Raw genomic sequence first — 18,943 nt, 5'->3', positions numbered from 1 at the left:
CAGGTCTTCTGTGTGAATAATTTTTTTTGATAAGTGGTCATAAAAAAGAAAATGAAAATAACTTATTAGGCTTTTGTTTTTACACATATCACATACAGTATACTCTTGTATGTTTGGCTCTCAAAAGGAGGAGTGCTTGCCCTGCATTTTGTCCAGCTGGGGTGATTATCCAAGGTGAGTAAGACTTAGACCAGTCAAAGGTGAGCAGTAGGGTACTCAACTATCTCAGCAAAACACATGCCAGGGGCAATCTCTTTTCTGACAGCACCGATTCCATCTCGAAGCCCAGCAAAAGTCCACAGCCCACTAAGCAGATTAATTTTCTCCTCCTTATCTGACTATGGTGCTCAAACAGTATTTCCACAGTCCAAATCCTCCCCTGATCATTCATCTCCTTCCAGGAACCCAGAGCTTTGGCAATAAGTGCAACCCCTGTTTTGAGTAGGGTCCGGTCATAACCTAATGTTTCTAGAGGAAACTGGGGAAGAAAATAGCTGAGAACCAGAGGGACCTGAAATAATTTCTCTGCCAGTCAAGATCATGTAGATTTTCAGAAATGAGAGAGGACATAGGGCTGTTATCTTGATGTCATTGTATTAGTTAATTGTAAATTATATGGAAAGGTCATTTTGGGGGGATTCTTTAAGTATGATAGTGTGTTTTGGTTATCCCTATATGGTTTCTCAGTTACAAATTTCTTTAAACATATCCAGGTGAAATGATGTTAATTATCAAGTGTTCTCTGAGGAGCATTTCTATTATATAAAGAAAGAGTTGGCATTTACCAGCTTGTGGGTAACAGTACAATAAAGTATGCCTAAGTATCCTTTCAAAGTGTACTGCTCTTAAAGCCCATTTTCATTAAACATTTATACTTTCCATATAAAAAAAATAAGAGTAGAGTCTAAGGGAAAGAGAAAATACTGGTTTTTAATTTCCTCTTTGCATCTATACACTATGATATATCAGTAGGAATTATAACCAATGGTTTCTATACAATTTCCCCATTAAGTATAAGTTTTTTTAGGGTAATCGGTTTCTTACATAGTCTCATATCTCCAGCACCTATCATAGCTACTGAAGGTACCCAATAGTGATTGGTTCAGTAGTCCAATGTGTTCCCTAGAAGTAAAATGAAATCATAAAACAGACTTCACACACTGTAGCTCAAGCTTGCATGTTAGTTTTCTCTGTTTTGAGAGTGCTCATAGCGCACTGGAGTTTTCCTTTCCTTTCTTATCTCATTAGATGCAGTGATGAGCACCCCAAATAGATTGTTTGATTAAACTTAAGCAAATTGCATCTTTTTTAGTCTTCCACCTGAACAAAACAGTCTCACAAAGGACAATTGTTGAGCAATTAATGATAAGGGCAAATATGTTTTTATATTTTAAAACAAGATCTCATGCAGTTCATCTAACTCACTAAGTAGCTAAGGGTGATCTTGTACTTCTGATTTTTCTACCACTACCCCTTGATGAGGTGTTGTTATGGAAGCCAGCACTTGGTACATGTTAGGCAGGCAGTCTATTGACTGGGCTACACCTCTGCCCACATGCTATTTTAAATAAACTTTCTTAGATGTAGAAACTATTTTGTTAAACCCCTAGGCAAAGTTATTGAAATCCTAACAGGAAAATGTATCAGTCATCTCTTGGCAATGTATTTCAAAATTGGTTCTTCAAGATTGTCCTTTACTGTTTCAGGTTTCAAGACAGCATACACATCTTGTGTGTCCTTCGGAATCACAGATCCTCTAGAAGGACCTGTATGTGTGGGAACATGTACACACCTACACCCACTTCCTCATGATTCTAAATGGAAACAGTATGAACTCAACAAGACATAGCAGAGACAAAAGCAGAGTTCTGTTTGTTCATGGTCTCCATCTCACTATTCTTTTTTTTTTAAAGTAATATTCCAAGACATATTTTATTATTTAATACTTAAAAACACATTATTTAATAATTTATTTTGTAATCATCTTACCTATAATACTCAGTTTATAGCCATTATCTAATAAAATTAAACTCATTTTATTGTAAAGTATGTGTGTGTGTGTTTGTGTGTGTGCATATACATGTAGATTAAAATTTGAAAAATATAAAAAAATGAAGGAAACTACCACCTTATGTCTTCTCTCCCACAAGGAATTGCAATTATTAGAGAGTATTTAATGATTGTGTAATTAGTGTTTGCATTATATTTTCAATTTTATTTTTATTTTTTGGTTTTTCTTATTTTTTAATCTCCAAAATATATATCTCACCATTCTTGAAGAAAGATAGAGAACAATCCAGCTAAGAAACTAAGTGTGCCCAAACAATGAGAAAACACTGAGAAGATCCAAGGGGAATTGGGGGGGAGGGAGAAGCCTTACATTGGTCTGACTGCTGTGGAGGAAGAACTGGCTGAGCAAACTGTGTCTTTTCTCTTCCATCCCTTGGGGCAGGGAGGAGGGGCATCCCTTGCAGAATATTGCCTCCCTTTTTATGTTCTTGAAGAATCATTTTTTTCAATGTAATTATTAGTCATTTATTTTGTTTTACTCTTTCTGCTACTGCTTTGTCTTTATCTTTATTGTTTGTCTCTCTTCCTATGTTTATTCTTTACTGAGGTTCTGCTGTCAAATGAAATACTTTTCATATATACATACAAATACCTTTTATTGATAAACGATTTAGAGCCACAAACCATTCTGTAAATGCTATTTCCATGTGTCAAAAAGCTGATACATAATATTTTCAGTTCTAAGGCTTTAAGGCTTTTGATTTGGTCTTCAGGTATCAGTTACTTAGTATCATCAAGATGTTGAAATTAACCATTTTGTCTCCATGGTGTTTGAGGTTTAGGGCTGGACTAACAGACAGATGCCAGTTTCAGTGCAATACTTCTCATGTTCTTTCCACAAATTTAAATATTTCCACTGTGAAGCTACTTGGCCATATTAAGAAACCATGGAACATACATACATACATACATACATACATACATACATACATACACACACACACACACACATATTGCAGCAAAGATATATGTTGCAACTTGGGGAGGAAAGGGTTTATTACGCTTATACTTCCAGTTCACCATTCATCATGGAGGAATGTCAAGACAGGAACTCAAGTAGGGTCTTGAAGCAACAAATCATGGAGGAATGTTGCTTTCTGACTGACTTACTGACTTGAACTCTGGTTTATGTTCAGCTAGATTTCAGCCCAAGCTCACCTGCCCAGGAATGGTACTATCCAGGGTGATCTGGGCTGCATCAGTTAGACACTACAGTGTCCAGGAATCCATAGACTCAACTAAGCAAATATGAAAAATATTTCAATAAAATACTGTTTGTAGTGAACACGTATGACTCTTGTTATTCTTCCTTAGATAATACAGTACCACAACTTGTAGTGGGTCATGCACAGAACAGGGAAGTGGATTATATGCAAACACCACACCACTTTACATAAAGAACTCTAGGATCTGCTGTGGTTCACAGAAATAGAGATGACTGCCTAGTCCAAACAGAAACTACGAGCTCATTCCAACACAGGTTTAAGAAGCTGGTTGTAAAGGGAAGTGCTCCATGCATTTGCAGTTCTTGGAAGACTGTTTACTACTTCAGAAACAATCACTTTATATGTTAGGAAGTGTACATCAACATGTTCTCTGGAGGAATCTCTAACCACAGAGACTAGATTGAGATAATAGTCCATTCTCTGCAAATCACATATATACAGAAACACTCAGCTGGCCCGCAAAGGCTTAGTATTTATTTCTGTAGATAATTAAAACTCTAGTTTTCCAATAAGTTTGCCCATAGATAGATGGCTACTTATTTAGCCATTCACGGATGGCTGAGTTATCCCTGTTCACAAGCCCTAATACTGTACAAAAAGGAAATGGAAAAACACTCAGAATTGTAAGCAATCAAAATGCTATCCGAAACCAGCAACACGGTTTAATTAAAAAGGGAAAATCCATAGCAATTCATTTTTTTTCCTTTCTCCTCTTCACATAAGAAAATAAGAGGTAATACAGGAAAGTAATTAAAATGAAGTCTCCTTTTGCCCTCAGGGTGTCTGAATAGAACCTTTGCCAATGAAATAATTAGCTTGCGATTTCTCATTTTTCTCCCTTTGTCCTGGGGAAATTGCTTCCGGTCTTTCTTTAGAAACAATGCAGTGTCTTGCCTCTTCATTTAACTGTGGGCTTCTAAGAAGCTTAGTAATCCTGTTATTCTGTGGAAAGGTAAGATTGAATGTTACAAGGCCAATGTCACTATTTGATTAGGACCCTGAACTGGACTGAGAACAAAACAAGCCCAGTTTCATAAATGACAGAGTACTTCTGTAACCTCTGAGATGAGGTGATTGTCCTGAAGTTAAAAGTGGGTACAAATGAGTGACCTCAGACGATGGCCTCAGATTGCACCCTTGAATGTGTTCCTGCAGCAAAATACCAGCAGACGGGATACACTTAACACTCAGTACCAAGATTTCTATAAAACTCCAACTGTATGCTACTTTCCAACCATGGGCAGACCTGAAGAGAAAGGACCCCTACAACACACACAAATAACACCTGGCTTGTCCCAGACTCCTTTCTGTCATCTTAGAGAAGAAAGCATTAATTGTAGCTCACAATTCCAGGCCACCGTCCATCACTGTGAGGAAGTTAAGGCAGTAGGGCATGGAAGTAGTTCTCATATCCCATCCACACCGAAGAGCAGAGAACAACCAATTAATGCCTGCATGCTGACTGCTCAGCTAACGTGTTCCTCTTCTATAAAGTCTAAGACTCATACTCAGGAAATTGTACTACCCACTGTTAGACAGGCTCTCCCCATTCAATTAACATAATCAAGAAAATTTCTCACAGGCAGCCCTACAGGTCAACTTGAACTAGGCAATCCCACATTGAGACTATTGTGTAGTGATTCTAAATTACATCAAAGTGACAAATGAAACTATCATACCCTTGTAGAAACAATAAAAAAACCTACTGGGCAGTATTACCCAAAGCACATTCAGAAACTGAGATAAAGAGAGTTGCAAATCCCAGTGGTCACACAACGAAAGCCCGTGTGCCCTTTCCTACCTATTGGAAACTCTCATGCATCTCTTCCTGGTGGAGTTTCCTAGGGATCTGACATGCTCCTGTCTCCAGTAACAAAAGTACTAGTGAAGCTTTAAACGTTTACAGACCCAGATGCACAGTCTCAAGGTAGCTCCCTACGAAGACAATAGATGATGGAGATCCATTACAATCTGGCAAGCAGATGAACCCAAGCAAAGTAACTAAAACACCAAGAGGGACATAGGCACATGAGACAGTTTGGTCACCACTAAAAACAGCTCATGTTTCAGACCCTCCCTCCTCCAGAAGTCATGGAGACACAAACAAAAACAGCAAAATCCAGTTTAGTGCCCTCTGGGTTCTCTGTGCATGGTGTTTTTTAGCAATAGGGACTTCACTTCCACCTCTGGGGAAGAACTAAGGGCAATAACAATAGAATATCATGTTTTAGGGGTCTCTTGGGTAATCCGGACCAGCAACATGAGAGGGATACTTGTGTCTAGTGTTGAGGTTTTTGTTAGATAGTCTATGGCTCTTATGCAAGTAATATTATTCAGGTGATCTGGCTACATACATACACACACACACACACACACACACACACACACACACACAATAACAATAACAATTAACAAAAAAAAAGAGGAGATGAGCTTGAAAGAGAGCAAGGAAGATATGGGAAGGCTTGGAAGGAGGAAAGGGAAGAGAAAATGGTGTAATTATATTATAACCTAAAAAGTAATTATAAAACAGTTAGAGACTCACTGTAAAACTCTGGAGTGACTGAGATCTTTCATATCTGAGTCCTCATAGTGGGGTGTGATCATTCCCAGCCCACTGTCACTCAGCATGCGTTTCCTCAGAGCAGGATTCCACCAGTCAGACAGCCTGGGTCAAAAATGGTACCAGAAAGTAAATGCACATTTTACTCTACTTCTTTCTCATAACAATCTTGTTTTAGATCCATTATTACTAGATATGTCCTTCATTTTCATCCTTTCTCAAAAGTTCTGAATTACTTGTATGATTTTGTCCTTTTTTATATTAATGAGGTATTTCATTGGGAAGATTAAGTCATTTTACTAGGTGTGACATGAGTACAAAATGAATGGAGTCAGGCACAGAAATTAATTTAGAAAATGAGAAAGCCTAAACTCATTCCACATCTTTGTGGAATTCCACATATTTCCAGAAGGCACTACTGCTGAGAAATCAGGCCACTCTGTATAGTAGCAAAACTATAACCAGAAACAAAGTTGTCCATACTTGGCATGGACAGAATAAGAGGAAAAAGTCCAAAGCCACCTTAACAGATGGTTCCACTTCTCATCCAATATATGTAAGAGTCTTTATGATAAGTACATTTGTTTATGCCCTGTGGTTATGGATACACAATCTCTGTTTGCTTCGAGTGCCTGTATATGCTTTCTTGGGCAGCCTGTATTTCAGCCATCAGTCCCTCACACCAGTGAGCCACTGTCTATTAGATTTCAAAAGGACAGAGACATTTGTCTGTCTTTATTTTTGCACTAATGGCTCTCACATGCTATGACAGTTGATGCATAACAACTCCAAATAAGTACTTTTGAATTGTTAAATATTTTTCAAATAACTTAGATATTTTACAAGATGACATTTTAGTAAACTCACCACAGACCAGGCATAGGTGATTTTACTACGAATATGAAGATAACTATATGTCATATGTTCTAGAAACTTCAGTTAAGCAGGAATGACTTTTTGTATACTTTTCTACTACTTTTCAATTTTAACTCAGTCTCAAATATTTTTTAAAGATTTATTTTATTATTAACATGCATAGTGTGTATTTATGTGCGGGTATGCACAAATGTGAGTGTAAGTACCCACAATGTCCAGAACATGGCATCAGATTCCTTGAAGCTGTCATATAGGTATCATAGACACATAATGTGAGTGCTAAACTCATGTCCTTTGCAAGAACAGTGCATCTACTTAACTGATAAGCCATCTCTCCAATCCCTCAAATAGTTTTAGTACAGTATTCTGCATAATTTTTCTTTAGTGCTGATTAAACTTTGGGGGGAGGATATAGCTGCTTATTTAAATTAAATACAAAAAAATCATTAAGCACTTTGATAATAACAAAAAACCTGGGGGAAAAATTATGTCTATAAAATGGAACAACTTTTCCCAGCATATGAAAAATAAAACCTATTTTCCCTAAAACATAGGATCTACAAGAAAAACAATGTGGCTAAATCTGAGGTTTTACACTTACTTTATGTGCAAGATTAGTCTAGCAACTCTGAGCCTCCATTTTCTTATCTATAGATTTAAGATAATCACAGAACCCAATTGGTAAGGTCATTATGAAATGATTATAATATGTAATGAATGTCTACCATGTGGCAAATGTCTTCCAAGTATTTTGCCTGTGTCAATTTATTTATTCTAAAACTAATTCTCTGAGTAGGTTTTGTATGTCAACTCGAGACAAGCTAGAGTCATCAGAGAGAACTGAGACTCAGTGGAGAAAATGCCTCTCTGAGATTCAGCTGTAAGACATTATTTTCAACTAGTGATCAGTGAAGGAGGTACCATCACTGTGGGTGGTACCATCCTTGGACTGGTGTCCTGGATCCTATTAGAAAGCAGGCTGAGCAGACCATGGACAGCAAGCCAGTAAGCAGCACCCCTCATGGCCTCTGTATCAGCTCCTGCCTCTAGAATCCTATGGTTTGAGTTCCTGTCCTGACTTCTTTCAGTGGTGAACAGCAATGTGCAAGTATAAGCTGAATAAATCCTCTCCTCTCCAACTTGCTTTATGGTCATGGTGTTTTGTCTCAGCAATAGAAACCCTGACTAAGACAAGGTGGTACTATTATTTGTATTCACAGATGAGAAAAAATGCACAAAAGAGAATTAAGTTGCTTTGAAGGAAAAGGAATAATACAAGAGTGGCAAGAACAATCCAGACACTTTGTGTCAGTCAATTTGGAAACAAGGCAAAGAGAACTGGATTAAATCATCTATGTCAACATTTCTTGTGGATAACACACCAAATAAACCCCATATAGGCGAAAAGATAGTAGTATCAGTATTTATAAGCCCAGTGTGAGAGATTGTGTAATAGTAAATAAGGTTCAGACAACAGAAGACACTGGGCGGGCATGAGGATTCCTACACAGCCATTCAGAAGATGGCCTTACAGAACCAGATGCATCTCATTTAAGGAAACATCAATACATCTGAATTCCAAATGTTTTTTTATGTCATTAGAATATCAATTGCAAAGTCAAAGAAGATATAGAGGTCACACCACAGCCAGCCAATGCTGGCACCGAGGGAGGAAAGACACACTTACCCCGAAGCCTGTTCAACCACCAGGTCAGGCATTCCTGGAGGTGTCCCTGCCTGCTGTGACACCACCATATCTGGGTCCAAAATAAAAATCTCATCGTGAGAAATCTCCATCACAAAGTGTAAATGTTCCTAAGGAAGAAAAACAAGCCTGTCAGGGTGTTGACATCACCACCCTCAGAATAAGGAATGGACTGTGCAACACACCAAATAATTCTACTGTTTCTGTGTAGCACATAGAGACCAGAGGGAGAAATGACCACCCTGGTTCAGTAGTCACACCTGACCAGGATCTTGTTAGATGGAACCAGAAATGACCTTTCCTCTGCTTCCTCCCAGATGCTATAAGATGTGGCATTCGACATGCTACCTGGTCCAGTATGAGGACATGACAGCTCAGACTTCTGCCCCAGGATATGGCCAAAGCTAAGTGGTAATGGTTAAGAAAGAGCTGGTTTTCAATGGGTTCAATAATTTTTTTCCAGGAATATCTCAATGGTGGGCAGAGATTTTAGCCTTGGGTAAACATAATTTCCCTCATTATTAAATATGGGGGAGTATTAATAAACCAAATCTAAGTTGTCTACATATATACCAGCTAAACAATATGCATTTAAAAAAAGTATAAGTATCACCTTGGCCAGAGTACATGAAAATGAAAACTTAAAAGAGTGTAGGGTTGTGATAATAATCGTAATTCAAGTTCTTATATATTTTCATTCGCCACTTCATTGAGCTCATGAGTCATAAAACACATGCAGACAAAAAGCATTGTGGCTTAGACAATACACATTATCCTATTTAATCTTTCCATTAGCAAAATCTCTGAGACTGACTACCAACAAACACAGTGCACGGACTGGGAGAAGTTTCACTTTCATAAACAAGCTGGGAAAACTTACCTGAGATCTGTCTATTCGATAAAAGCGGTCAGCAGAAGTTGCTGAGGGAAAAAAACATACAGGGCATTTAGAGTCATCAGATTTACACCTTTTCTTTCTACTGCACAGTCAATCAAAACCTTTGTAAGAAGCATGTTACATGGGTGGCCAGTCCCTAAGTCGATTACTAAAATACCAGCACTTCCATGCTTTGGCCACTGCTATTCCAATGCTCCTAAGCCATTCCAGCCACACTGTTATCTGCATCTCACTTATCTTTAAACAATAACTCAAATGCTTCAGTCTCTGAGAAACCATGAAAGGGCCATCTTGAATTCTTGTTGAGGACATTTCAGGCTTAACTACAATTTGATCTCCTTGATGGAGAATCCCGTGGAAAATTACCCAAGTCTATTCCAGGAACCCAAGGTCAAGATGCCCCAGGTAAATTATCTTAGTTTCTGCTAAATTGCTGCTTGTTCAGAACCCCAACCTCCAACTAACTGCTTATCTTTGCTTCTGTCAAATTGCTTGCTTACACAAGATCCTACCTGCAGCTGCTGATTAAAATGCCAGAATGTAGGGTTTTAGCCTTCAAAAACCCTGTGCTCTGGACACTTGGTGCTACAGTTAAGTCCCGAATACCTGAGTGTAGTCCCATCTGGCTGGAATAAAGACTTTTAATTGACTATAAACTGTGTCTGAATGGTCATCTCTGGTGGGCTCCCCAAAACAAAACTTTCCTCCAATCCAACTGCCTACAGAAGAAAGCCTGTTGCTCCTAAACCCTACATCCACCACCATTCTGCTTAAACCCTTTACAGAGACTAGAAGCCTGCATCATTGAAAGGGTTCTTTCATTTATTCTCTTATGTCTCTAGGAAATAACACAGGACTTTTAACAGAGGGGGAAGCTTAATATTTTATTAATTAAATAAACCTAGAAAAGACATAGTGGTTAGATAGACTTCCCAGAAATGTGACTCTCATTTTGGAAAAAAACTTGAAAATGCAGGCCAGAGACCACATAGCCCCCCCCCCAAAAAAAAAGCATTTCCTTTCAACACTCTGCCCTGAGAGATATGTTTAAAGGAAGCCAAATGACAAAACCAAGATTTAAACAATCTTTGAATGGGATTGGGCTGCATCTGTGATTTGTAAAAGAAAAACTCTGAAATAAAACATAGGGTGTTTTTGAAGTTATTCGATTCTTCTTAATTAAAAAAAAATCAACACAACAAAAACCTATGGGTGTCCTTACTTAAATCTAACAGAGCCCAAACACGAGAATTTTTACAAAACAGACCAAAAGCAATAAAAAATAGAGAGAATAGAGAGAGAGAGAATAACGGGGCAAAGGATGCAAATCTTTACTCATAATCACAAACTTAAAAAAAAATTATTCTCTGGCTTTCTCCAGCAGCAGATGGGAGCAGGTGCAGTTACCTACAGCTAGACATTATGAAGTCTAAATCGGGGGTCTCCACTGTCCCTCCCCTCAGAGCTCAGAGAATTCAGCAAAGGAGGGGACAGAGGATTTTATAAATTGGAGGGGATGGAGGACACCAGGAGACCATGGCCAAGTGAAACAACTAAGCAAGGCTCACATGGACTCATGGAGACTGAAGAGGCAAGCGTAGGCCTGCAGGGTCTGTACCAGGTCCTCGGGATATATGCTATGGCTGTTAGCGTGGCGTTTTGCCATGTTTTTCTAACAGTGGGAGGGAGTATATCCCTGATTCTTTTGCCTGTTCATAGGACTCTTTTCTTCCTCTTGGGTTGCCTTATCCAGCCTTGATAGAAGGGCTTTTTGCCTTATCTTATATCTTGTTTTGCTGTGTTTGGTTGTTGCTTCTTGGACGCCTATTCTTTACTGATAGGAGATGGAGATGGAATGGATTGCGGAGGTGGGGCTTGGAGGAGTAGAGGGAGGGGAAACCTGGTCTGGGTGTATTGTATGAGAGAAGAATCTATTTTCAATTAAAAAGAAAAAAATGTAACTAACCCTCTGAAGGAAACTGAACTCGGAAATAGGAGAACCAAAGCCCTACTTAAAAACCTAAGTCTAAAGCAACATAGTCCTGGCAGGACTTACTCTTCTCTGTTCTTCCAACTATGACTTCATTCTTGATGCCAACAAAGAATTCACCATAACAATAGTTTTAATACATAAATGCATCATTTTGTATGCTAACTTAAAAAGTTAAAAAAAAACAAGCACTCAAAACAATAAAGAAAGGTTTACAATAGAACTCTTCATATAGCAAAAGCAATTTCATAGTTAAAACCATTATCCATAACCCAATTTTATCTAAGCCCATATATGGGACATGATGACTTGTGTAAATACTTTCTTGATTTCCTTAAATACATACTGCTTCCCTTGGACTCTGGGAGTCAGAAATGATTGTGCTTTCCGCTGCTGGATTCGTAGGAATTTGAGGGAAGTCCTCAGTCTGCTGAGCTAGCAATGGAAGCCTGTATCCTAGTCGATGAGTGCTAGATTTGGTAGACACAAAGAGCCCTTCTGGGCAACTAATCCACATCCATTCCACCCCCTCATCCTCTCAGATGGACAGACTAGTAACAAAAGGACACCATCAAGGAAACTATGTCTCCATCCAGACAATAGAAACTTCAGTTAGCTGTGTTGGATGATAGCAAGAATGCATAGAGAGGGAGATGCATGGCAGTACAGATAATTGGGTGGAAAATTGAAATTCCACAACATCTAGGAAAGTGAAAAATGCAAGAGGTGGCAACTGGACGCCATAAACAATCACATCCTAACTAACCCCATTATGCATGCAATAGATCACACTCAGCAGGAGAGTTACAGATGCAAACTCTGTTTCCCACCAATGTATGTACCATACTGAAGTGACAACGTTGCAAAACTAATATGAATTTCCAAGGCATGGAAATAATTCAGAAATTAATAGCCATTTTGACTATAGGCTGTAGTTTCTGGCCCACACTAATCTGAGGTAGGCACTCAAGATGGTTTATAAAAAGATAAAGGAAAATGATAAAGGGGAAATGTCAGTTTAAACAATATGATGCTGAGGTGCTCTGAGGGAAATGACTTCAGGAAAGGTCCAGTGGCATCAGCAAGTCTACATCATTAAAATGTAATGCTAATGACAGTAAGGCATTGTGAACACACTTTGTGAAGAGCTGCCATGTCAGCCACATTGCCTCTCCAGCCCAGTCCCAGACAGATCCCCAAACACTCACCATCCAGGAAGCACCAGCGAGGGGACAGCCTCTGAGCTGACAGCGCCCTGGGGAAGGGGGTTTCTTGGTCCTAGAAAGAGACACACAAGCTCTCATGGCTCCATTTGCTTGACAATAGGGGCTTCCCTCCCTCCAATTCCTTCCACACCACATACTGGGAGTGAGTAAGCATACTTTTCTCAAGCAAACACTACAGCAAAGAACAGCATTCCCCACCAAAGTTCCAGGAGAGATTCCATGGTTGCATCCAAGACCAAGAAAGGACCTACACAGAGGCTCACTTCAGCTGGAGAAAGTGTGTTACCTTCTTGCCCTTGGTGAAGTGGAGAAGCTACCCACGACTAAGGTGTCCTTCTCTACATCAGTATAAGGGATGAATGCAGATAAAATGGGTAAGGCTTGAACTTTCTTCACCAGTCAGACAGGACTTACAGCATGCAAGAGACATGGGAAGCCATGTATAGGCAGTGGCAGGTCTCCAGGGGACTTGGGGGGCAGACACTACACAGAAAGAAACCCCAGTTCATGCCCAGGTTAAGCCTGTCTCTGACCTCAGCCCTGCTCATCCAAGACTGCAGGATGGTTGCCCTTTGGGAAACTCGTCTGTCCCTCACTGACAGGCACCCTCTAGCTTAGCAATTTCTAGGCCTCTCACTTCAAAGACAGCCAATACTTAATCTTACTTGACCCTAGGGCCATCTGATAGAAATGCATTCTTTCCTCTAGTTTGAGATTAGAATATTTCTTCTCCAAAATTAAGCATCTTGTAATCACCTCTGTCTTCCTAAGAAACTTTCTTTTTGTAACATATTAAAATCCACCCTGCTACTCTTGAACTCAAGTCATTCTCTTTGCAACGGCTTCCTCTGCCTAAAAGCCAATGTCCCTCAATTGACCCTACTTCATCTTCTGATGATTTTCTTAGTCATCCCTTCTTTGCCCTGCCAAACTCCTGAAACACACATCCTGTTCCTCTGCAGGGGCACGCCCAGGCACACATTTGTTCATCCTAGAAATCATCCTTCAGAATCTTGCCAGAGAGCACCAAGAGCACCCCACCCCCTTCCTGAGTTAACATTCTGAGTCTTCAAACTTCCTTGGAGTCATTGAAAATTTTGCTTCTTTATTTCTTATTTTTCAAAATTAAAAGATAATTACATCATTTTCCCTTTTTTTTCCCCTCCAACTGTTCCCAAGTACCCCCCCCCCACACACACACACACACTTTCTTAAATTCAAGGCCCCTGGCCTCTTTTTCTTTAACTAATGACACATACAACCTGTTCAATACATACAATGTTACTTGTAGGTACATAATTTCAGGGATGACCATTTAGTATTAGATAACCAATTTGGAGGCTGATACCCAGCATTCCTTGGCTGCCTGGAGTTCATTGTCTAGGATTTAGGGTCCCTAATCCATTAACAAGTCTGTTGGTGATCCAGGTCTTGTTTACTTTTGTCAAGACATTAAACTACAGCTGCCAAAGGGCACAATGGGGCCTAACGGAGAAGAGTGAGGATTGTCTCCTCATGCTTCCATACATGAAAAAGTTAAGAAGCACCCCTCTGAAGAGGAGCTCATTATAAGGTTGCCTTATAGTTTACAACCACACATGACTTGAAGCCTTCTAATACTGACTGTAAGTAAAATGGAACTCATTGACAGAAATGGCACAAGAGTGACCAAGCCTCTGTGGGAAGATACAGGGACCTTGACCATTACTGACGATTTAAAGTTTCAATTACAGGGAGCACCCATGGAAGGCAGATGTGCTGAGACCAAGACAGACTTGGCAATGGAGGCAGATGGCCTGGTGTGTACTGGTGAGAAAAGGAAGAAAAATGGCATAGAAGAAATGGCATGAGCCAATCAGAGGCCACCTAGGCTTCTTCCTGAGTTAGGCTATCCTGTTCCTGCCTCACTCAATCTTCTGGCAAAGTAACCCAGGACCAGCAAGCAGCACCAGTGGGTGCTGGTTAGAAATAGAGACCACAGCTCTTCAGAAAGCTGAAGTGGACCACACAATCTGCTTAACATGCAACTCAGACAAGTCTAGGGCACGGTGAAGAACCATGGGTCTTAACAGGGCAAATGAGAACCATCTTACCACCAGAAACCTTATCTAGACAGAGTGTTCTGTTGGAAAAGACTGCATAAATCAAAGAATTGATAAAGGAATAATTGGCCTTCCTCCAGGCTGTCACAAAAACATATGTTTATGCATCTGATTTGCTAAAACTATGAATGCAGAGCTTGAATTGGCTTTGTCAATTTGCTGGCTGAGCTCAATGAAATCTCGGCATTTGCTCAGTATCCATGTTTCTGAGAACTACGCTTAATGCTTTGAGAATTGTATTTTGACACATGCTATTTGGATCTAAAGAAACTTACAGTCCTTAATATATTTTTATAAAATGTGTTATGCCACCAACACCTTGTAGGCTTTGGTAAAAGAAAAATACAGCTATATGCCAAGAAATATGAAATGATTTGAAATGTTTATTGGTAGCTATGAAAAACTAATAAAGACATTAGGCAAAGATAACTATTGCCTCAGAATTTCCGGAGTGCTTTCTGAATCTTAATATTATTTTCTGTAAATAACACTCAACAGAAAGTTTACAGACATACTTGATTACCATTTTTAAAACATAAGGATGTGCTCCTCGACACACACAATAAATACTTCTGAAAAATTTGAGCTGATTTGGCAGACCTGTGTGTACATGCATTTTCCAGGGGTGGGGGGGATGACTCTTCTTTCTACAGACTATTAGAGTAATCTGAGATTCCTGAAAGTCTAAAACAGTTCAAACTTTAAATTTAAATAACTCAAAATTTAGGTAAGAGGAAACTCAACACAGTATCTGGATCAGTAGAAACACCTTAAAATAGCCAAAGACTCAACAGCAGGGACTGCTGATTCAAAGTTGCAGGTGATCCAGTCCAAGTTTGTGGCTATTGCCTTAGTGGGAAGTTGAGTTAGTCTGTCCTAGGAGGAGCCAATGGCCTCTTTGCTCATTTCCACCATAGTCTCTCCAATAAATTTGTGTTTGGAGCCTTAAGTTCTATATAGCATCACCAAATTTTTAAATTGCATCTATTGACTTTATATGTGTGGGTATTTTGCTGTATGTATTTCTATGTACCGTGTTCATGCCTGGTGCCAATGGAGACCAGAAGAGGCCATTATATCCCTTGATAATGAAATTACAGCTGTGAGGTGCTATGTGGGTGCTGGGAATTGAACCTGGTGCTCTCACCATTGAGCCCTCTCTCTGGCCCCCTTTATTGTCATGTTTTCAAAGGAGGAAAGATTTAGATTGAACATAATATAGCTTTAATAAACAAAGTTGAGTAGTGATATACATCATTAATGACAATATAGACATTTGTGTTAAGAAATCAACTTTACTGAAAAGAAAATGAAATGAAGATTTGGCTGCAATTTTGGAGGCTGTTAGAGAAACAAAGATAGGGATGCTGCCTTGAAACAGATTTGTATTCTCTCTAAACAAGCTCATAAAAGGAGAGCTATTAGCATAATGAGGTCTTATGCCACAGTCATTAGCATTCCAAAGAAAATATAATTAATATATTCTTAGAGATACACTGAAAGTAAACTGCCTATTTTTTAAAATGTGCATGTGGAGGGCTGAGGAGAGAGCCCAATAGGTAAAATGCTTGCCTTGCATTTTACAAAGTTCAGGTCCCCAGCACCAGGGTAAAAGCTGGACCTCATAGTATGTTCCTGTAACTCCAGCACCCAGGGGCAGAGACACATGCATTCTGGAGCTCACTAGCCAGACAATCCAGCTGAAATGGCAAGTTCCGGGTTCCATGATAGTCCCAGCTTCAAAAATTAAGATGAAGAAGTGAAAAGAGGAAGACATCCTGTCATCATCCACTGGCCTACAAAAATGACTACATAGGAATCATATCTACACACACATCTACATACACATGTACACACACACACACACACACACACACACACACACATGTACACACACACACACATACACATTCATACATATGCCACATACACACAGAAAAGTTTACAAATTTAAAAAGCTGTATAAAAGTTTTATAACCATAAGTGCTAGTATATGATGGCATTCCCAACACTTGGAAGGTTGACTCCAGAGGATCGGAAGTTCAAGGCTAGCCAGTCAGTGCCACATAGTGAGTTGAACCCAGCCTAGGCTACATGAGACCCTTGGTCAGAAAAGAAAGTCAAACAAACAAAGCCATGAAATCTCAACAAAATTCTGTCCTTGACACATTGGGACAACAAAAGATGAAACTTCCCTGGGATTGTGCAAAAAATGATGCTTCAATGTAGCAGACCAACAAAATAAACATATGCAGGAGATCAATCAACAACCTATAACCTGAAAAGAAGTAACAAAATATATAGGTGCTGAGGCCCGCGATTTCTTATTAACCAAGGGAAAAGAGGGTTCGTGCAAACTAACCTGGGGTGGGGGCTAAACTAGTTATTGATATTTACATGAGTTGGATGACTGAGAAAAATTATTTATGGTGGAGAACACTGCTTTGGAAAGCTGTATGAAACCACCACTACAATCATCATCATCATTGCAAAAGAGTTGATATAACAAAAAGCACAGTCCTGTCTTTGGGGGAGCTTAAATGTCATAAGGGGATGAATCAGGAGAGAAAGGCAAGAGACTGTTTATGTCCCAACTTCAGCTAAGCAGCAAGACTGGAGAAGTAGATGGCTGGTCTCCAAATGCCAGCTTTGAGGCTAAGGACAACCCCAACTCCACCAACCACCAGTTGAGAGTATTGGGGGAGGGGCTCTTAACTAGTTTGTGTCTTAAATACCTTGTTTGTACAATGGCCCTTATAGCATTTATCCTGGTGTATTACTGAGAAATAAATGAAATGTGTAAAGTGCTTAACTATGGTCAGCTCCATGCTAACATGTACTTGCGAATCTCTGAGGCCAGCAATGTCAAGAGAGAAGAAATAAAATTATGTCACTTTATGTCACCTAAGGTAATCTTTAGTCACCTGAGGAGCTATGGGAGACACTGGCTATATTCCCAAGCAGCTTCTGTGCATGGTACAGCCTTGGCACACTGGTGTACCAGCATAGCCAAACTCAGATGAAGGAAGACTCAGGAAAAGCAAGAACTGTCTCTGAGTGGACATTTCTTAAACAATGGCTGAAATCATGCTGTTTGCTGGTTTGGATCTTGCAAGGCTTGTCTTACTCAGCAACCCCATGGTCTTTGTCCATTATGAAAGCTATATGCTTACTTAAAAAAAATGGGGCATTAATCACCAAGGCAAATATCACCTATCACTGATAGCAATGCTTTTCTGAACACTATTTACCGTTTCTGTTCCTCATCACTCATAATTCTGCTTACTGGGTACTTACTTACACACACACGCACACACACACACACACACACACACACACACACACACACACACACACACAAGTCTCCTGTGCTAATGTGGTTAGCCAGTTGTTGTTACATAGCTATAACATGATTATTACGGGGATTTATTCTTAACTGTTTATTAATTAAATCTAGCAAATTACAAGACATGTCATTCAGAGGCTATAAAGAGTGAAGTTTGGCATCTCCAACAGGGTGACCTCTAACCTGCCTGATGCTCTCCTCATTTCCATATGGATCTACTTTGGGAATTCTTGTGTATCCAATATAGCAAGTTTCAATATTTTACAAAATGAAGGTCATTTTAATTATGGTTTTAACTTATTCCCTGGCTATTGCTACAAAGCCACAAATTTAGGAGGAAAGACTTTTAAGGCTACAGCCAAACGAATAAAGAGTCAGCAGAAGACATAAATTATGAGTGAAACTAAAGGCTTAGCTCACATTTTATAAAACCCTTCCCTTCCAAATATGAAATGTATGGCTAAAGTCTTTGGTCTGAGGCAGCAGATTTTAAATAGTTCTGGTGCAGATGGATGACTGAGCTGTGCCAACAGACACCATCCTGAACCATCTGGTCCAGTTCTACTGAGCTAACGGACAGTACATCAAAGGGAACAGGCAGCAGTTGACTCTTTCTCTCCTTGATTCCTCCTTGGTCCTCCACCCACAGCTTCTGCACTGACTCATCTCGTCATCTAGCACTGGGAGACAACAGCTATCTAGAAAATATCCAAAAATCTCTAGAGAATTTAAGAGGCTAGTAACTAGTCTTCTTTCTTTTATAGTGAGCCTCTCCTGCCCCTTGCCACTGGTTATTTTCCGTTTAATTTCCCACAAACCTGGCTTTGCATCTATATCCTTTGATGGTTATAAATGAAATAAAATGGAGGCTATTCGGGGTTATTATTATTCCATGTAATGAATATTTTATAATGGGGAAAAAATCTCTCAGCAATATGTGC

General features: G+C 39.5%; 1 protein-coding gene across 4 annotated transcripts in view; it reads right to left on the bottom strand.

Moving 5' to 3' along the window:
- The window catches only part of Dgki (diacylglycerol kinase iota), a 434,118-nt gene that overhangs the window by 55,169 nt on the left and 360,006 nt on the right, over positions 1–18,943 (bottom strand). For 2 of the 4 annotated variants that reach the window (XM_035451050.1, XM_035451052.1), the window contains 4 exons: positions 12,537–12,606; positions 9,321–9,361; positions 8,423–8,550; positions 5,842–5,964 (listed from right to left, as the gene is read on the bottom strand). In XM_035451050.1, the coding sequence (XP_035306941.1) occupies positions 5,842–5,964; positions 8,423–8,550; positions 9,321–9,361; positions 12,537–12,606 (362 nt within the window). The remainder of the gene's footprint in view (positions 1–5,841; positions 5,965–8,422; positions 8,551–9,320; positions 9,362–12,536; positions 12,607–18,943) is intronic. The other 2 variants (XM_035451051.1, XM_035451053.1) reach the window with 2 other exon arrangements.

This window comes from Cricetulus griseus, assembly GCF_003668045.3.
Source record: "Cricetulus griseus strain 17A/GY chromosome 1 unlocalized genomic scaffold, alternate assembly CriGri-PICRH-1.0 chr1_0, whole genome shotgun sequence".
Classification (NCBI taxonomy): Eukaryota; Metazoa; Chordata; class Mammalia; order Rodentia; family Cricetidae; genus Cricetulus; species Cricetulus griseus.
The sequence above is the reverse complement of the archived record's forward strand: the minus strand, read 5'-3'. Positions and strand labels throughout refer to the sequence as shown.